This window comes from Nansenia antarctica, assembly GCF_963989245.1.
Source record: "Nansenia antarctica genome assembly, chromosome: 1".
NCBI classification, from domain to species: Eukaryota; Metazoa; Chordata; class Actinopteri; order Argentiniformes; family Microstomatidae; genus Nansenia; species Nansenia antarctica.
Window position 1 is genome coordinate 4,058,547 of NC_137674.1, and position 16,007 is coordinate 4,074,553.

Here is a 16,007-nt window from a genome sequence, read left to right on the forward strand (position 1 = left end):
AATCACAAAAGCTGGTCACACCTAAGTATTCACTGACCCACAAAAACCCTTTTACTGCTTAATTATCAATACAAACTATTCTGCTATTCTTAATCAAAAACTGTGGAAATGACCTAACTAAAATAAAAGATGTAAATTACAAATATTAATTATAACCTGTAAAGAAATCGACTTGTTATTTGGAAAAGAATGAATGATTAATTATTAATTACACACTTAAAGAAATCGACTTGTCATTTGGAAGGAATAAAATGATTAATTATTCATTACAATCTGTAAGGAAATCGACTTGTTATTTGAAAGGAACAAAATGATCAATTCTCAATTACAATCATTTATAACCATCTATTTATTAATGTATCGGACTGTTTCATCGACCTCAGCTGTATCTCCCTGAGGATTTAGTGTTTTAAAATGTATTGTCGTATTTCGACCAGCAGATGGAGCTGTGCTCCGGCTAACGCGCATCGATTGCGCATGCGCCAACTCTTAGCCAAGGCTATGAATGTTTTAACCGTAACTCTAAACTATTTAAAACACCCCGAGATCAATTCACTATATCTCTATCTTTTCTCTATCAATACTAGTCTATTTGTATGGTTTTATCGCTATCTTTAAGAGATGAGCACTGAAATCCATCAAACTCAGGCTCCCCTCTAAAGGAATGTTCCACTGTGTGTCTGCGCTTTTTGCAAAGCAGAAAGAGGGAAGGGCTTTATTGTTCTTGAAAGCCCACGGCCGTATTGGGGCCTGCTTAAAACAATCTCTTTAAACGATTACTTTTCACGACACAGCAACATCTTTCAATCCAGTTAAACCACTATTTATCTCATTCAAATATTCTACGTTCACGCTTCCCTCACAAAGATGGCCTCTGTGCGTGTCCTTCCCCAAGGACAAAGAAAAATGGCGTCTAAGAATGGACTCTCTGACACACTGCAAATGGCGTCACGTTTCCCTCATAAAAATGGCGTCTAAATGCAAATGGCGTCTAAACTCCGCTGAAAGTACACTGCAACACCCTCATAAAAATGGCGTCTAAGAATAGACAAAAGAGCCTCACATGTTCTCCACTGCTACAATATAAAACAGACTACCCAGTCCTCCAACACATAAACACAACCTCACCGAATTTTACACAAACACACACGATATTCCAATACCGTACAAACAAATCACATAACACTATATTTTACAAAAAACGGGCTTCCAAGTCCGGCTCTCACCACCCACCCATCAGATTATGATTATGAAAAGTTTGCTTCTATTCCAACAAGATTACCGTTACACAGATTCTTTTGACTATAACTTATCTGAGATTTACAGTTTATTTTAAACACACCAATCGACTAGAGAGAGATTTCTGCAGAAAATCTACCTTTTTCGTCGAATTGAAGAGTCCGCACAATACTGTAAATTAAGTTATATTAAACTCCGTCGCTTGCTCGCCATTTACTGCCGTGTATTCTTATTGATTATGAATCAAAGAACAGTTAGTTTAAGATAATTTAATTAGTTACAGGCAGGTTTATACATTACATCTGTTCCCCGTGGATCCTGGGCTGCAAGAGAGCGCTCTGCCTCTGTCTCTCCCCCTTCCCTTTCAGAGGGGAGGGGCCAGCGTGTGTGTGTGTCTTTGCCCAACCCCCAGGTCTCTGATAGCTGGTCCAGGGGCCATCTGTTAATGATCAGTGTGTGTGTGTGTATGTGTGTGTGTTTAAAATATACTACATATTCATACATAGATCATACATACTACAGAAATATACGACAACATGCAGAGATGGCGTCTGTGCAACAAATTTGAGCTGCGTTCGTAAATTTGCTCTGGAAATCTGATCAGCACTCATGGAACGCCTCTTGTCCAATCAAATTACCTGGTTCCTTTATGACGTCGACCCAGTGTGCGCTCCGGCGCTCTCAGAGCAAATTTACGAACGCAGCCGAAACTGCTGGTGGAGAGCGAAGCGCAGGGAATCACACGCAGGGTTGCCAGGTGGGGTGGGTTACCGCCGAATGGGCTACTTTTGATCACACTCGGCTGGATAAATATCATTTAGGGGGTATCAAAATGTAAGTGCCTGAAAGTTACAAAATGCGTGAAGTAAAAACACACACCCTAGAAGCTACATACAACGTGCAGTTTTTAATTGTTTTTTATTTTACAAAAATCATTGGCAACAGACATACAGTTTAGGGGGCAGGAGATGGGCATCTGTCCAACGGGTTTTCTGACAATCTAGGTTTTGGGCTGGTGGTTTTTGGTGGATTCGGCGGTTTTTTAGACTGTGGTTTAGGCTGGAAATTGTCAGTCCCATCTCGTGAGCTTAGAATGATAAGGTTCTATCTCCGTTTAGAATGATAAGGTTCTATCTCCGTTTAGAATGATAAGGTTCTATCTCCGTTTAGAATGATAAGGTTCTATCTCCGTTTAGGGCAGTTCAGAGATATTGAGCGTCAAAGTTTTTACATTCCATTATGTTCTGTGAGATGGAACCTTTGTATTTTATTAATTACTAACTCAAAAATGTCAACATTTAAAAAAATAACACCACACAGGCATTAATACACACCTAATGGATCAGATTATGTAAAAAAACTCAAATTTGACAAAAATGGAGATCCTAGAACCTTATAATTCTAACGTCACGATCTGGCAACCCTGATCACATGCGCCATTTAAATCACCCAGCTGTTCACCACCGCGGAAGGATCTCTCCCAGCGCACAGCGGAAGGATCTCTCCCAGCGGAAGGATCTCTCCCAGCGCACCGCGGCTGCAGGCTGAAGATGGCGGACGGGGAGAACATCCTTGTCGGAGCAGCCAGCTCGAGTATGGAAGAACCGTTCTCGAAAAAGGCCAAAACCATGAGCAGTATGGCCATAGAAGAATGTGGGTTTAAAAATAAAATCGTCCAGTCGGAGCAAGTCGCCCCGGGGTCCGGGGAGAGTTGGGCGGCCGGGGAGAGTCTCTCTGCGCGGCCGGAGAGGGAGGAGGGTGAGCCGGGGAGGGAGGTGGAGCAGGAGCCGGTGATGGCCTCGGTGATGGCGCTGGAGCAGGCCCGAGCAGAGGCAGGGGCAGGCGGCGACAATGATGGACTGCGAGTTGCGGTGGAGCCTCACGGAGGAAGTCTGGTTGAACCGGACAAAGCAGCGCCCTTCTGTGGCCCAGCGGTGGAGCCTGATGCAGGTAGGCGCTGTGGACGACAACTTTTACTACCTGAAGTACCCTAGACGTAGAAGTTTTTTGGCGGACTCGCAGCGTTTCCATGTCTGGCTGTCTGGATGGTTCAATGATCCATGGATAACTATAATAACTCATACATACCCAGCCATCACCTTGTCTTGAGTGAGATGTCTTAATTAACCAAAATAAGACATTTTGTCGGTCAAGATGTCTTAAGACCTAACCTGAAGACATGCACTCATGCACTCACTTAAGACCATATTATTTTCTGTGTCTTGAAGAAGTACTATAACTATTAACTGCTCTAGCTACACTTTTCTGAATGCAAATGCAAAGCTCAAGACTCCAAAACCACCTGGCACATGCATGTGTCTAAACTGAAGTTGAAGTTTGAAACAAGAAGAGTTCACTCTTTGTTGATCTGATTATAAAAGTTACATGAACTTTTTTTTTTCTTTCCACCACCAACAAATTAATTATGCTTCGGCCAAGTTTGCGGGACAGGGAGGGCTGAATATGAAACGCGATGGCATTATTATATTGCATGTTGGGAAATAAACATTTAACCATTTTGCTTTAGCTAGATGAAGTTAGTCGGATTGACATACTTGATCAATCATCAAGGAGTTGCTATCATTGTGTCTAAACTCTGTCCTCATGTTGCAGGGTGTCTTGGGTCTAACTCTGTCCTCTTATTGCAGGGTGTCTTGGGTCTAACTCTGTCCTCATGTTGCAGGGTGTCTTGGTCTAACTCTGTCCTCTTGTTGCAGGGTGTCTTGGTCTAAACTCTGTCCTCATGTTGCAGGGTGTCTTGGTCTAACTCTGTCCTCATGTTGCAGGGTGTCTTGGGTCTAACTCTGTCCTCTTATTGCAGGGTGTCTTGGGTCTAACTCTGTCCTCATATTGCAGGGTGTCTTCTTGGTCTAACTCTGTCCTCTTATTGCAGGGTGTCTTGGTCAGGTTGAGGAGCTGCATCCCAATGGATTCGCCGCCCCTGACTGTGTCAATGAGGATGATGACAGATCCTCACATGCAAGCTCCAGTGACTGGACACCCCAACCACAGATAGGTAGGTGATGGCAAAGTTGTCCGCATGGAATCCTCGCTCCATACAAACTGAAAGAGTTTCACCTCTGATTTTATCTATACAAATAACATCACAAAAGCTATACCATGTTATAAGTGTATCACTACTAATATGTGAGTGATTAATTCATTCAACCATAATTGTAGCTGGATAATTCAACTCCATGGCACTTGCCACAGTTTAACGGCCCTCTCGACTCACCCGTCACACTTGAACTTTGATCAAGTTTTTACTCCAGATACACCTAGCATTACGTTCCCACTTTACAGTAAACATGTCTGTCCATGTATGACATTTATCTGTATCTTCTTTCAATTCTTAACAAACATTTGCGATGTGTGTGTGGGGGTGGTTTATGACATCTCAAACTGCCGCCATCTAGTGATGACAATAACGTGAAGGTTTCAGTCTTGGTGAGTGCCGTCATATTGGGCCGGTTTCACAGACAAGGCTTAAGCCTAATCCTAGACTAAAAAACATCTTCAATGGAGATTTTACATTGAAAGTGTGATTTAGTCCAGGACTAGGCTTAAGCCTTGTCTCTGAAACCGGCCCATTATGTTCTACTATCGAGAAAAAGTGTGCCCTGGTCAAATGGTCTGGCTGTAGAGTAGACCGCAGCTTGTCAAACCCAGCCACTTGCTGCAAACCACACCTCCTTATGGCAGGCCACACCTCCTCGGAGCAGACCACGCCTCCTTATGCTACAAGTTTTACTTTGCCTGGTATGGGTCATTTTAAAAAGTTCCAAAAAATTTGCATATAGACCAAAAAATATTGAACTGGGCATTACGACCTGCAGTGTAAATGCAGCCTAAGACAAACGGTTCAAAAGTTACATGATGTCAAAGTTGAGAAATTCAACGTGTTGCTATAGCGCCCCCTTCTGGAATTTTGGCATCAAAGTTGTTGTGAGGGTGTGGACTGGGGTCCTCTACGTGCCTGACGAAAAGCAAAAGGGCCGGTGCCTTGAATGGTAGCTTGTCGCCATCGGTGTGTGAATGGGTGAATGAGAGGCCGTTGTAAAGCATTTTGGAATAAGGCGCTATATAAGTCAGTCCATTTACCATTATTTGTGGGAGTCATGGCCATTTTTCATGAAAACTGTGTGGGCTTGCACCCTAATTAAAATGGAACACTGACCTGAATCAGCTGCTAAAAGTAGATCGTTTGTGACTAAGTAGAACAGTTTCAGTGCTATGACAGGCAAAAATCAGATTGGAACTTCAAATAAATCCTTTCTGTTCACATAGCTTGTCAGTTGACAGCCGTCTATAGACAACCTTCTTTAAAACTTTGGATAAAGAGTTTAGAAATGGGTCTATAATATTTGAAAACTGATGGGACCTGTTTTGTATATTTTTGTGTTCTTTTAGCAGTGCTTGAGCGCTTCGGTATGCACTTGTGTACAGCTATTAGGGATGGACGGTTTCCAATTATTGAAACCGAAAAACCGTCAAAGACTAAAACCGCGGTTTTCCGGTTAACCGAAAAAAGACCGAAAAACGAAAAAAAAAAAAAAAAAAGAGCGACAATTTCAAATAATTGAGCCCTACTGCTACAATACACTCATGTCGAACACCATTAAAACACCGTAAGCACAGTCGCAACACATTTAGGCTACTTAGTTTCACAAATATAAGTGGAAAGGCAGACTTTTGTAAGCTACACCATACATGAAAACACATGAACACTTAACACACCAGCTCCGCTGATCCAGGATGCACGCCTGCACGGAAGATCATCTCTTGGAACAGCGTCTTCATTGAATGAACTGCTTTCTCAATATCTTGGTTCTTAGACAAAGTTTCAGCTGCTGCTCAATGTATTTAAATATTTGAATACTGCTCAATAATCACTGAAATATTAGACTTAGAATTATGCAGTGAACATACTTAAAGCTTTTCATAAAAACCACATGCCGCGAGACTGACTCGTCCTGAACTGTCGTAAGTCAATCAACAAAGAATGCCCCATCAAAATAAAAGTGCCCATGGTAGAGCTGTCAAAATAGAGCTTTCAAAATAAATGTACTAATACAGATAGAGATAAATACAGAACTACCTTTGCGTCACTAAGTGACCGCGTATCTTCTGAGACATGCGTTCTGTCATCACTTTCAGTAGCGCCTTCACACACAGTGGTGCTGTGCACAAACACTCTTGATCCGTATAGCTCTTGTTTTATTATATTGTGGTTTAGTAAATACTGCACTTGGAGTTACATTCAATGCATGATTTGTGCTATAGAACATAAATAAAGTTTGATTGATTGATTGATATCAAATCAAATCACATTTTATTTCTATAGCGCATTTCTCACAAAAGTGACCCAATGCGCTTTACAGAGAGCAGCGAAAATGATCTTATTAAATGTAAGCGAGTAATTGTAAAAAAAAACTTTCCTATCTACCAATAACTGAAGGCAACTATCTTTCCCATAGAGTGATTCGTTACCCTTAAATATAATCCCAATTAGATATTAATCCTCAGTTATTCTTCACAACTGACCAAACCTCTCACTCATTGCGCGGCAGATTCAGACTGTATCATTGTTATTTTCACACACGACAAACATGTGACATGTTCCAGTTTTATTCTTTGAACAACATAGGAAAAAAAAATAAAAAATAAATATCCGGTTTCAGACGGTTTTGATGAAAAACCGTTTCTATTTTTATAAACCCCGGTTTTCGGTTTAACCGAAAAACCGTCCATCCCTAACAGCTATCTGGATGTAATCCTCCATGGCTGTGACTATTAAAACATTTTGCAGAGCTCATCTAATAGCCCTCCCCAGTCTGGTCAGAGTGTCCAGTGGTGAGGTCGGTGGCGTAGCGGGAAAACGAACAGCTCAAAAGTGCAAATAACTAGCTAGAACAATTTTAGTAACTGTCGCATTTGCTAACTAGCAGACTGAACACACCAGTCAAAGTGATATTTTATTGAGGAGACGTGTTGTTAAGGAGACGTCTGCAAGGAGTAGTCCTCCAGTTCTGCACACCTACCACCCAAGTGGCGCCTCCTCGTCCCACAGCGTTGCACAGCCAGCACCAGAGCTGATCGGAACACTCACGCAGTGAAGGTTCCAGATCACGTCGGTTCATTGCAAAGGCAAGTGATGACATGCGTGTGACATCGGAAACCGTTTCCTATTGGAAACCGCACTTCCCGTACCCCATTAAAACCTCACGGCGTGAGATTCTATGCCAGCTCAACTATCTTGACCCCAATAACCTGACCCCACAACCATTAAATATGAATACATATATAATTAATTAATTAGAAATAATAAAATAAAATAAAAAAATCTAATGTGCTCAAAAGTACAAAGGGATTATATTACAACAATGTGAGTTAAAAAAAATATTGAAATATAAAAAACGCATATTAAAATGTGTCAGCGTATGCCTACGGCAGGCAACACCTGCTGTCCTCAACAGTTTGGAGTAACAAAAATAACGCTAATCAAGGTGAGCACAATCAGCGCATGCGTTTCCTCACCTTGATTAGCTTGTCCTGCTTACTTCTTACTGCTAGGGGCAGTCGGGCAGAACCGACAAGGCCAGCCCGCACCTTTTTTTGATAGTAGAAGATCATGATATGGGATGTCCCGATCCCATTTTTTCACTACCTTTTCACTATCTGCGATACCGATACCGATCCGATATTAGTATTTATTGTTTTACTCCTGAATAATAACAAATACTTCCCCAGTATAGTCCACAACAACAGTTGGCTATTAAAGACTGCCAGCCTTTATTCAAGCAACAGAAACAATACTCTGCAGTACTCAGTGACCAACTGGTTAAAACTATTTAAACAGCAGCATTCAGCATTGTAGAAAAAAAAAAGAGTTACTGTCTGATTTCTAGTTTTAGTGCCTTCAGGTTTGTATTCTATTTATCTTCTCTTACAAATGGCAAATCAATTATAGGACCCTTTTTAAAAGTGTAGCCCGCTGGTGAGACCAGAAACCAGTCGCAGGCAGAATCGAAGGAGTGTCAACAATATCTGGTTTTCGTTTTTTGTACCCAGTCCATATAATATAAAACAGTTTAACCATCACTAAATACTTTTTAATCTGTGGATTGGATTAATACTAAATAATCTGTGGATTGGATTAACTGTTCTCGTTTGTCGGAGGCTACCAGTAAGTGATAATAATGGCTTGTAAACATACTCTCGTTTTAGGACGTGTTCAAAAGCAAGGACTGTGTGTTCATCTGTTTAAGATGGGAGTGGAGGTGAGGGAGCTGATGAACTGGGGCTGGGCTCCCAGAGAGGCAGCGCTAAACTGAAAACAGACGCGCAAACGGATGCATTCAGAATGTAGTTATGTGTTTTTAGCATGTCCATGTTCTCTCAGTATGTTGTGATGATCTAAAAACGCAGTTAGACGTTCCTAGCGATGTACCACTGTTAGCTGTTAGCCGCTAGCAGCGTTTGTTGTTGTGGTTTGGTCAGTCACTTTTCTCCTGTCGCATTCCCATTCGGTGCACCAACATTCAAATACTCGTGTCGTCTTGAATTTCTTTCCGATTTCAATGTCTGACGCATCATTTGAAAGCTTACCATCTGTAGTTTCAGACTATGTAAATAACCGAAAAATTACTTAAGCAAATGGTTTATGATTTCACCAGCTAGCATCATGACATTGTCAGACTCATTACACACAGGTAGCAGTGTTTCCTCCAGGATTTTTCACATTGGTGGCGGGGGGTAATAAAACGCGCACGTGCGCTCAAAACAAAGACGTAATTTCACTTTACCCACGCAATACCCACTTAAACATGTGTGAGGATACGTAACGGCGTTTTGTGACAGAACTTTCACTTTCATTCATAAAATTCACCCCGTCTGTGTTACGAAGCACTTGACTTTTGGACCATTGGGACTGACTATAGCGTCATATACCATCAAAAGGGGGGAGATGCGACATGAAATATGTCAAAATGCAGCACTATCATGCACAGATCAGCCTTATAACCTTATAACATGTAATGTTAGATATAACGTTAGACAGGGAGCGCAGATGTATTTTAATGAACGATATGAGGCTGGGAGGGAAAAATCACAGTATACCCACTAGACTACACCACTGAAGTAGGCCTACATGAGAGTACACGCACAAAACCGGCTAACGTTACTCATTAACTGTTTACACAAGTAAAATCACAGTGTGACAGTCAGATGGAGCATTCGGTAAACAACCAACAGCAAGGTAATGCTATCAGTTGAGTTAAAGAAAACCAACTCTTACCTTTGATGACACCAACATGAGACCTGCTTACCCGTACCTCCGCCGTTCTGTTCGTGATGATTTGAGAGGCAATAGATTATTTTTGCACCGCGCATATTGCCCTGTAATTAGACCACGCGACCACAGCTCCGTTGTGTCTCTTATTGTCCAAATGTTCCCTGAATTTTAGCTGCATGTTTTTCCAGCATGGAAATCCGTTGTCAATAAAAATTCGACTCCCCTTCTTTCCCCCTGCCAATACTGTGTCGTTTGTGACATTTACCAATGTTTATGCTATCAATAGTTCGAAGCTAGCGTTAGATGCGAGGCTGCTCGGGAACATTATTTGTTTCACAAAATAGCCTGATTTAGTTGACCATGAACATCAGAGACTAGACTACATTACGAATGTTCATTTAAAATACTCTATACTGAGCACTGGTATAAGAACATGAACCAGAGAACAGCAGTAAATGCAATAACCCACAGTCGTCGCTGATGATGTTGCATTTTCGATTAGGATACGGGATTAAAGGGACCGGCGACGGGCGAAGAGAGAAATCCGTTTACCGGCTTTTTACACGCACATGAGTTGTTGTAAGACACATAAATGTTTCATTTCCACGGCAAAACAAACAATACACAACGAGGGTTTAGTACTACCACCGCATGATACAGCTGCATGTCATAAACTCGTGTAGAACAGCTGGGGAGTCTGAATATGTTTTCAACAAGGCAACAACTCTGCTTCTCACTCCATTGAGCTACGACTGCTAAGCTAACTAGCTAGATGAGTGTAAGGTTGAGTTCGTAAAGTCGCTCTGAGAGCGCTGGAGCGCACACTGGGCCCGACGTCATAGAGAAACCGAGTCATTTGATTGGACGAGAGGCATTCCACGAGTGCTGATCGGATTTCCTGAGTGAATTTACGAACACAGCCAGTTTTGAAAGCGCGTCGCCTCGCGCCGCGCGCCTGTTGAGAGATTCAGTCTCGATTGCAGTGCGAACACAAACGACGAGGTTAATTGCAACATTGTGGCAATGGTGGCGGAGGAAATTCTTTGGTGGCGGCCCGCCACGAATAAATGCATATAGAGGAAACACTGGGTAGTCAACTGTCATGCTCGTGACCACTGACTACTACTGTTGTCATCACGTGAGTGACACGCCGGATCGCGCACGCGGATCGCAGCCTATTTTTTTCTGGTGCGATCTGCGATCCAGCATTCAGGACCAATATCGCAGCGATATCCGATATCAATATCGGATCGGGACATCCCTAATCATGATATGACAGCACTGACCCCGACTCAACTTTCACGTTGTTGTTGTTTTCGTGACCACCTTGAAGATGGTGGCAGTTGGAAAATACAATTACCCGCCCACCATGTAGCAAAATGTTTGTTCTCAAAAATGGTGACATTTAAAAGAAGATACAGATGAACATGATGCATGGTTACTGTACAGTGGAAACTAAATACTGGGATGTATTCAAGTACCTGGAGTAAAACCTGATCACCGTTCAACTGTGATGGGTGGGTTGAGAAGGTTGTCCAAGTCTGTGGCGAGTGCTGTAGGGGTGTAACGGATCACGGATAATCCGTGATCCGTACGGATCGCCCCCCACGGTTCGGCACGCATGTGTACCGCGGATCAATTGCAAAATGTAACCAAGTAATAATATTACTTAATATTAGTTAATATCCCTTGTAAATCACAATGTAGAGTTGCCATGAAAAGATAGACGCGACAGTTGCGTGCTTTCTTTTACTCTAAAGCGCAATGATAGGTTGATAATGGGGGGAAAAATCCAGAACAACAAGGCTGCGTTCGTAAATTCGCTCTGGAATCTGATCAGCATTCATGGAACGCCTCTTGTCCAATCAAATTACTTGGTCCCTTTATGACGTCGGACCCAGTGTGCTCTCCGGCGCTCTCAGAGCAAATTTACGAACGCAGCCCAAGTGTTTCATGGCGAGTGCTGCTAATGTTGGCGACAGAGAAGAACTCGAAATGCCTCCCTCGTCATTTAAATCCCATGTATGGGAACACTTTGGCTTCTCTGTCAATTATAACAATGACGGACAGTGTCATTGGAAGTGTGGTTGATAAAAAAGTTACGGTGTTTAAGCGTTGTGCAACGAGCATGGCCACACATTTGACGGGAGTGTTGACGGGAGGCACGAAAAAGGCAGCTTGATAACTTATGGCTGATAATGTAGCCAATTTTTTCATACCATGTTTAAAGTAAGGTTTCACTTTATTATATAGTTAAAAGTAGCAGAAAACATGTTTATTTGTCTGCTTTAAAGAGCCCAGTCATTCACTGCTGCAAACAGGTGCCTCCTCCCTCTCTCCTACTGCATCATTTAAGTTGAATGAATGAATGAATGAATGGTCCTTATTGTCATTAATATAGTACAGGTACCATACAACGACATTTGTGAGGGGGGGCTCCCCTGGTGTTAGGAAAAAAATACTAAAAACAAGAAGGGAAAAGAGCTGGTTTACATAAATAAAGGCTATATACACTATACACTATACTATACAAATAAAACACTGTGCTGTACTCTATGCTATGCTATAAATATCCTAACATTTCCTATCTCTGAACCTTATGTGCACAAGGGTTGTCATATTGCACATAGTATTATTGCACATTCACACATTGAATGTGTGTTTCTGTTTAATATGTAGCCTAATGTTTGAGTGTAGAATATGTTATGTATGTATACACACACATATATATATATACCAGTTTTGACATCTTGAATGTTGTTGGGTTTTACACAGTAAAAGTGGTGTTTTTACAGAATTCGAGGAAAAAGCTTTTTATTTTTATTTGTATGTTTTGTGTTGATCCGAAAAATGATCCGATCCGTGACTCAAAAACCGTGACACGATCCGATCCGTGACTTAGGTGATCCGTTACACCCCTAGAGTGCTGTGAAGTTGGATAATCCAGTTTACCATAACTGATCTTTTGTACTAATGTCATTCGCACAATTCAAGCCATAGTATTGTCAAATAGTTACATTGTTATATGCAGTCCAGGTAATAACAGATTATATTGTATTGTATAGACTTCGTGATACAAATATATTGCTTTGTGTGTTTTCTAAGTGTGTGCTTATGGTGTTTTTTTTATTTTTTATAATTAGGTTCCTACAGTTTTATTCAGCAACACATCATGAGAGAGACTGACCCGAGAACAATACTTAAAGACCTGCTTCCCGAGACCGTGCTTCCACCGGACCTGGACGACATGACTCTGTGGCAGATCATCATCAACATCTCAGAACCACCTAAAAGAAAGAAGCGCAAAGACATAAACACCCTGGAGGATGTGGTCAGGATACTCCATGAAAGCAAAAAGATCCTTGTGCTAACTGGAGCTGGGGTATGTACACTATATGGACATTGCTAGAAACCTGTTCTGTATCTTCTGTCTAGCTGTCAAATTGACCGTCAAATAAAGGTCTGCGCATGAAGGATGCTCACAACAATGTTCTTGAGCTGTGTTTATTACACAGCTAATATTGGTGCAATGATTTCGCATGATGATCTGGAGTTTTAAAGTTAGTTAGCCGCCATAGGCTCAGGCTCCATTTCAATGGGCCCGGTTGGGTCAAGCTTGAATAATCAGGCCTGTTTAAAGCTCTATTGCCTCATCAAATAGAGTTTCAATTAATGTGTTTCACTGTTGCAAAATTATGATTGAAGATTTGTCTTTTTTTCCCAGGTGTCTGTTTCTTGCGGAATACCCGACTTCCGGTCCAGAGATGGTATTTATGCACGGCTGGCCATAGACTTCCCTGATCTTCCAGACCCTCAAGCGATGTTCGATATAGAATACTTCAGAAGAGACCCACGGCCCTTTTTTAAGTTTGCTAAGGTTTGTGGACTGAATACATTGTCTGTACATCATACATACATATTGAGAAATCATTGAAAATAAATGTCCTACTTCACCAGGGTTTTTAGCATGGAGAAGGTAAAAATGTGGTTTGAATTTCTTTGTTGCAGGAAATCTACCCTGGACAGTTCCAACCTTCGCCGTGTCACAAGTTCATATCTATGCTGGACAAGCAGAAAAAGCTACTACGCAACTACACTCAGAACATCGACACTCTAGAACAAGTGGCCGGCGTACAGAGGATCATCCAGTGTCACGGTGAATAAGACATCAAAAACCAAACCTTTTATTTGGTTAGTCGGTCCAAAATTCTGACACGTCGTTGTGTGTATTTCAGGCTCTTTTGCAACAGCATCCTGCCTCGTCTGTAAGCACAAGGTTGACTGTGAGGCCGTGAGGGAAGATATCTTTAATCAGGTATTTGCAAATGCGGTTGCCATTTGATACTTATCAGGATGAAATGCAATGTACTTTTTTTTTCTCTTTTACTATATTTACATTAGTTATTCAGTCTTCTGAATTCCCATTGTTTCCTGATTTCCTAATTTTATGGAATACAACAAATCTTCTCTCCCTCTTCCAGGTTGTCCCTCACTGTCCACAGTGTCTAGAGATCCCTCTAGCGATCATGAAGCCAGATATTGTATTCTTCGGAGAAAACCTTCCAGAATTGTTTCACAGAGCAATGAAGCAGGATAAGGATGAAGTGGACCTCCTTATTGTCATTGGGTCTTCACTAAAAGTGCGACCAGTAGCACTTATCCCAAGTAAGTTTGTGCAAGTGATCATACAAGTGATTGTTTTATTAAGTCTTGGAAGTAGAGCCGTCCGTGTGTAACAGACGACTTCTTGTTTTCATCCAGGCTCCATTCCGCATGAAGTGCCTCAAGTTCTGATTAACCGCGAGCAGCTGCCTCACCTCAACTTTGACGTTGAGCTGCTTGGCGACTGTGACGTCATCATCAACGAGCTCTGCCACCGGTTGGGCGGAGACTTCGAGCAACTGTGCTACAACTCCTTAAGACTCAGTGAGATCACAGAGAAGCCCCCTCGGTTACCCTCTCCCACAGACCAACCACCTTGTGAGGCCTTGTCTACTCACAGTAAGCCAATAGAGGAACAGAAGCACCATCACGCACACTCATCAATCAAGGCCTTGGAGGAGACAGGAACTCAGATTGTCGCCGACACTAATGAAGTTGACGGGGCGCCGCCCCCCGAGCCCTGTCAAACTGCTCAGAGTCCCAATGAAGAGAGAACTGAGTGTTCAGAATCACAAATAGCGGAAACTCAGAGAGAAGAGGCCGTGAAATTTAATGACCAAAACGTCAATGTTGAAGTTCGCAAACGTTGCTGGATGAGTCGAGTCAGTCGAAGTCCAATCAGCAAACGCCTTGAGAGTAAGATTTTAAATCACACTTCACACAGAGTTCATAACAAGGTGAAATTAATTGAAGGCTTCTGTAAAGATTTAATATTTAAAATAAAACCGTAGATCTTGTAGCTCGGGCATGGTTTTATATATGCAACCAGCAAGGCATGTTTCCCAGATGGATCCTTATAACATGTCAAAAACAAATATGATTGTTTGACTAGAACTAGTATTGTGAAGCCAATATTAAATAATACTTGTGTACGTACATGAGTGGAAATATAATAAACTGGGTTTGTGATGGGGTATCTTTTTATGACACGGCCTGCCAACAAAAAGCCATGTCAGGTTATGAAACTGAACTCAAAATTGTTTGCCTTTTTTTCTCTCTCCCCCCCCCCCCCCCCTCCAGCTTGTCAATACCTATTTCAATCACCAAATCACTACATCTTTCACGGGGCAGAGGTGTACTCCAACTCTGAGGATGAGACGTCCAGCTCCTGTGGAAGCGAGAGCGATGACTCCTGCTGCAGTGCTGACGGTATAGAAGAGGAGGAGGAGGAGGAGGAGGAGGAGGAGATGGAGATGGAGGAGGAGGAGGAGGAGGAGGAGGACAGTGAGGCTGAGGAGCCTTGCACAGCGTCTGAGGAGGGAGAGGGCCGCTCTAGAGACACACTGCCACACGAGGAGGCCAGCGAGGCCACTTCAAGTGTGCAGACGACAGACAATACAGCAGAAAATGTCCAGAATACCACACACCTTTAAAAAAAAAAAAAACTAGTTGTCTTTATTATATCTTGTTTTGTATATTTTTGTCCCCACAACCCCCCCCCTCTTCATTTGTCATAAAGTCGAGATTGTGTGAAACACACTTTTGCGTGCATGTGTAGAAAATGTCCCCACCCCACACACCCAAATATAGATTTTCCATTGAATCTTCAAAAAGCTTTGTCAAGTCAGTCAATGGCATTCTTTTCCTTATATTTGGCAGCTACTTTTTATGGTCAAGCTTGTATTATTTTTGTACTTTGTAACATGTAAGACAAAGAGTAGGTGACGGTCTTCCAAATGAAATTGAAAAAGTTACATTGTGTTCAAACATAAAGCCTTATAACTCTTCAATAAGCTTTCATTGGAGCGTACAGCACTGTTTTCTTCTTTTGAAATTGTGGTGTGTTTGTTACTTTTGAAAGCTGGTTAGAGTG

At 42.0% G+C, this 16,007-nt stretch overlaps 1 protein-coding gene across 1 annotated transcript; it reads left to right on the top strand.

The window, feature by feature from the left end:
• Nucleotides 1-2,789: 2,789 nt before the first annotated feature.
• sirt1 (sirtuin 1) lies at nucleotides 2,790-15,567 on the top strand (the record flags this gene model as incomplete). Its single annotated transcript, XM_080550110.1, has 9 exons — nucleotides 2,790-3,189; nucleotides 4,133-4,255; nucleotides 12,676-12,914; nucleotides 13,257-13,409; nucleotides 13,541-13,688; nucleotides 13,768-13,847; nucleotides 14,014-14,197; nucleotides 14,294-14,830; nucleotides 15,215-15,567. The coding sequence occupies 9 exons, from the start codon at nucleotides 2,790-2,792 to the stop codon at nucleotides 15,565-15,567; spliced, it is 2,217 nt and encodes a 738-aa protein (XP_080406236.1).
• Nucleotides 15,568-16,007: the final 440 nt, after the last annotated feature.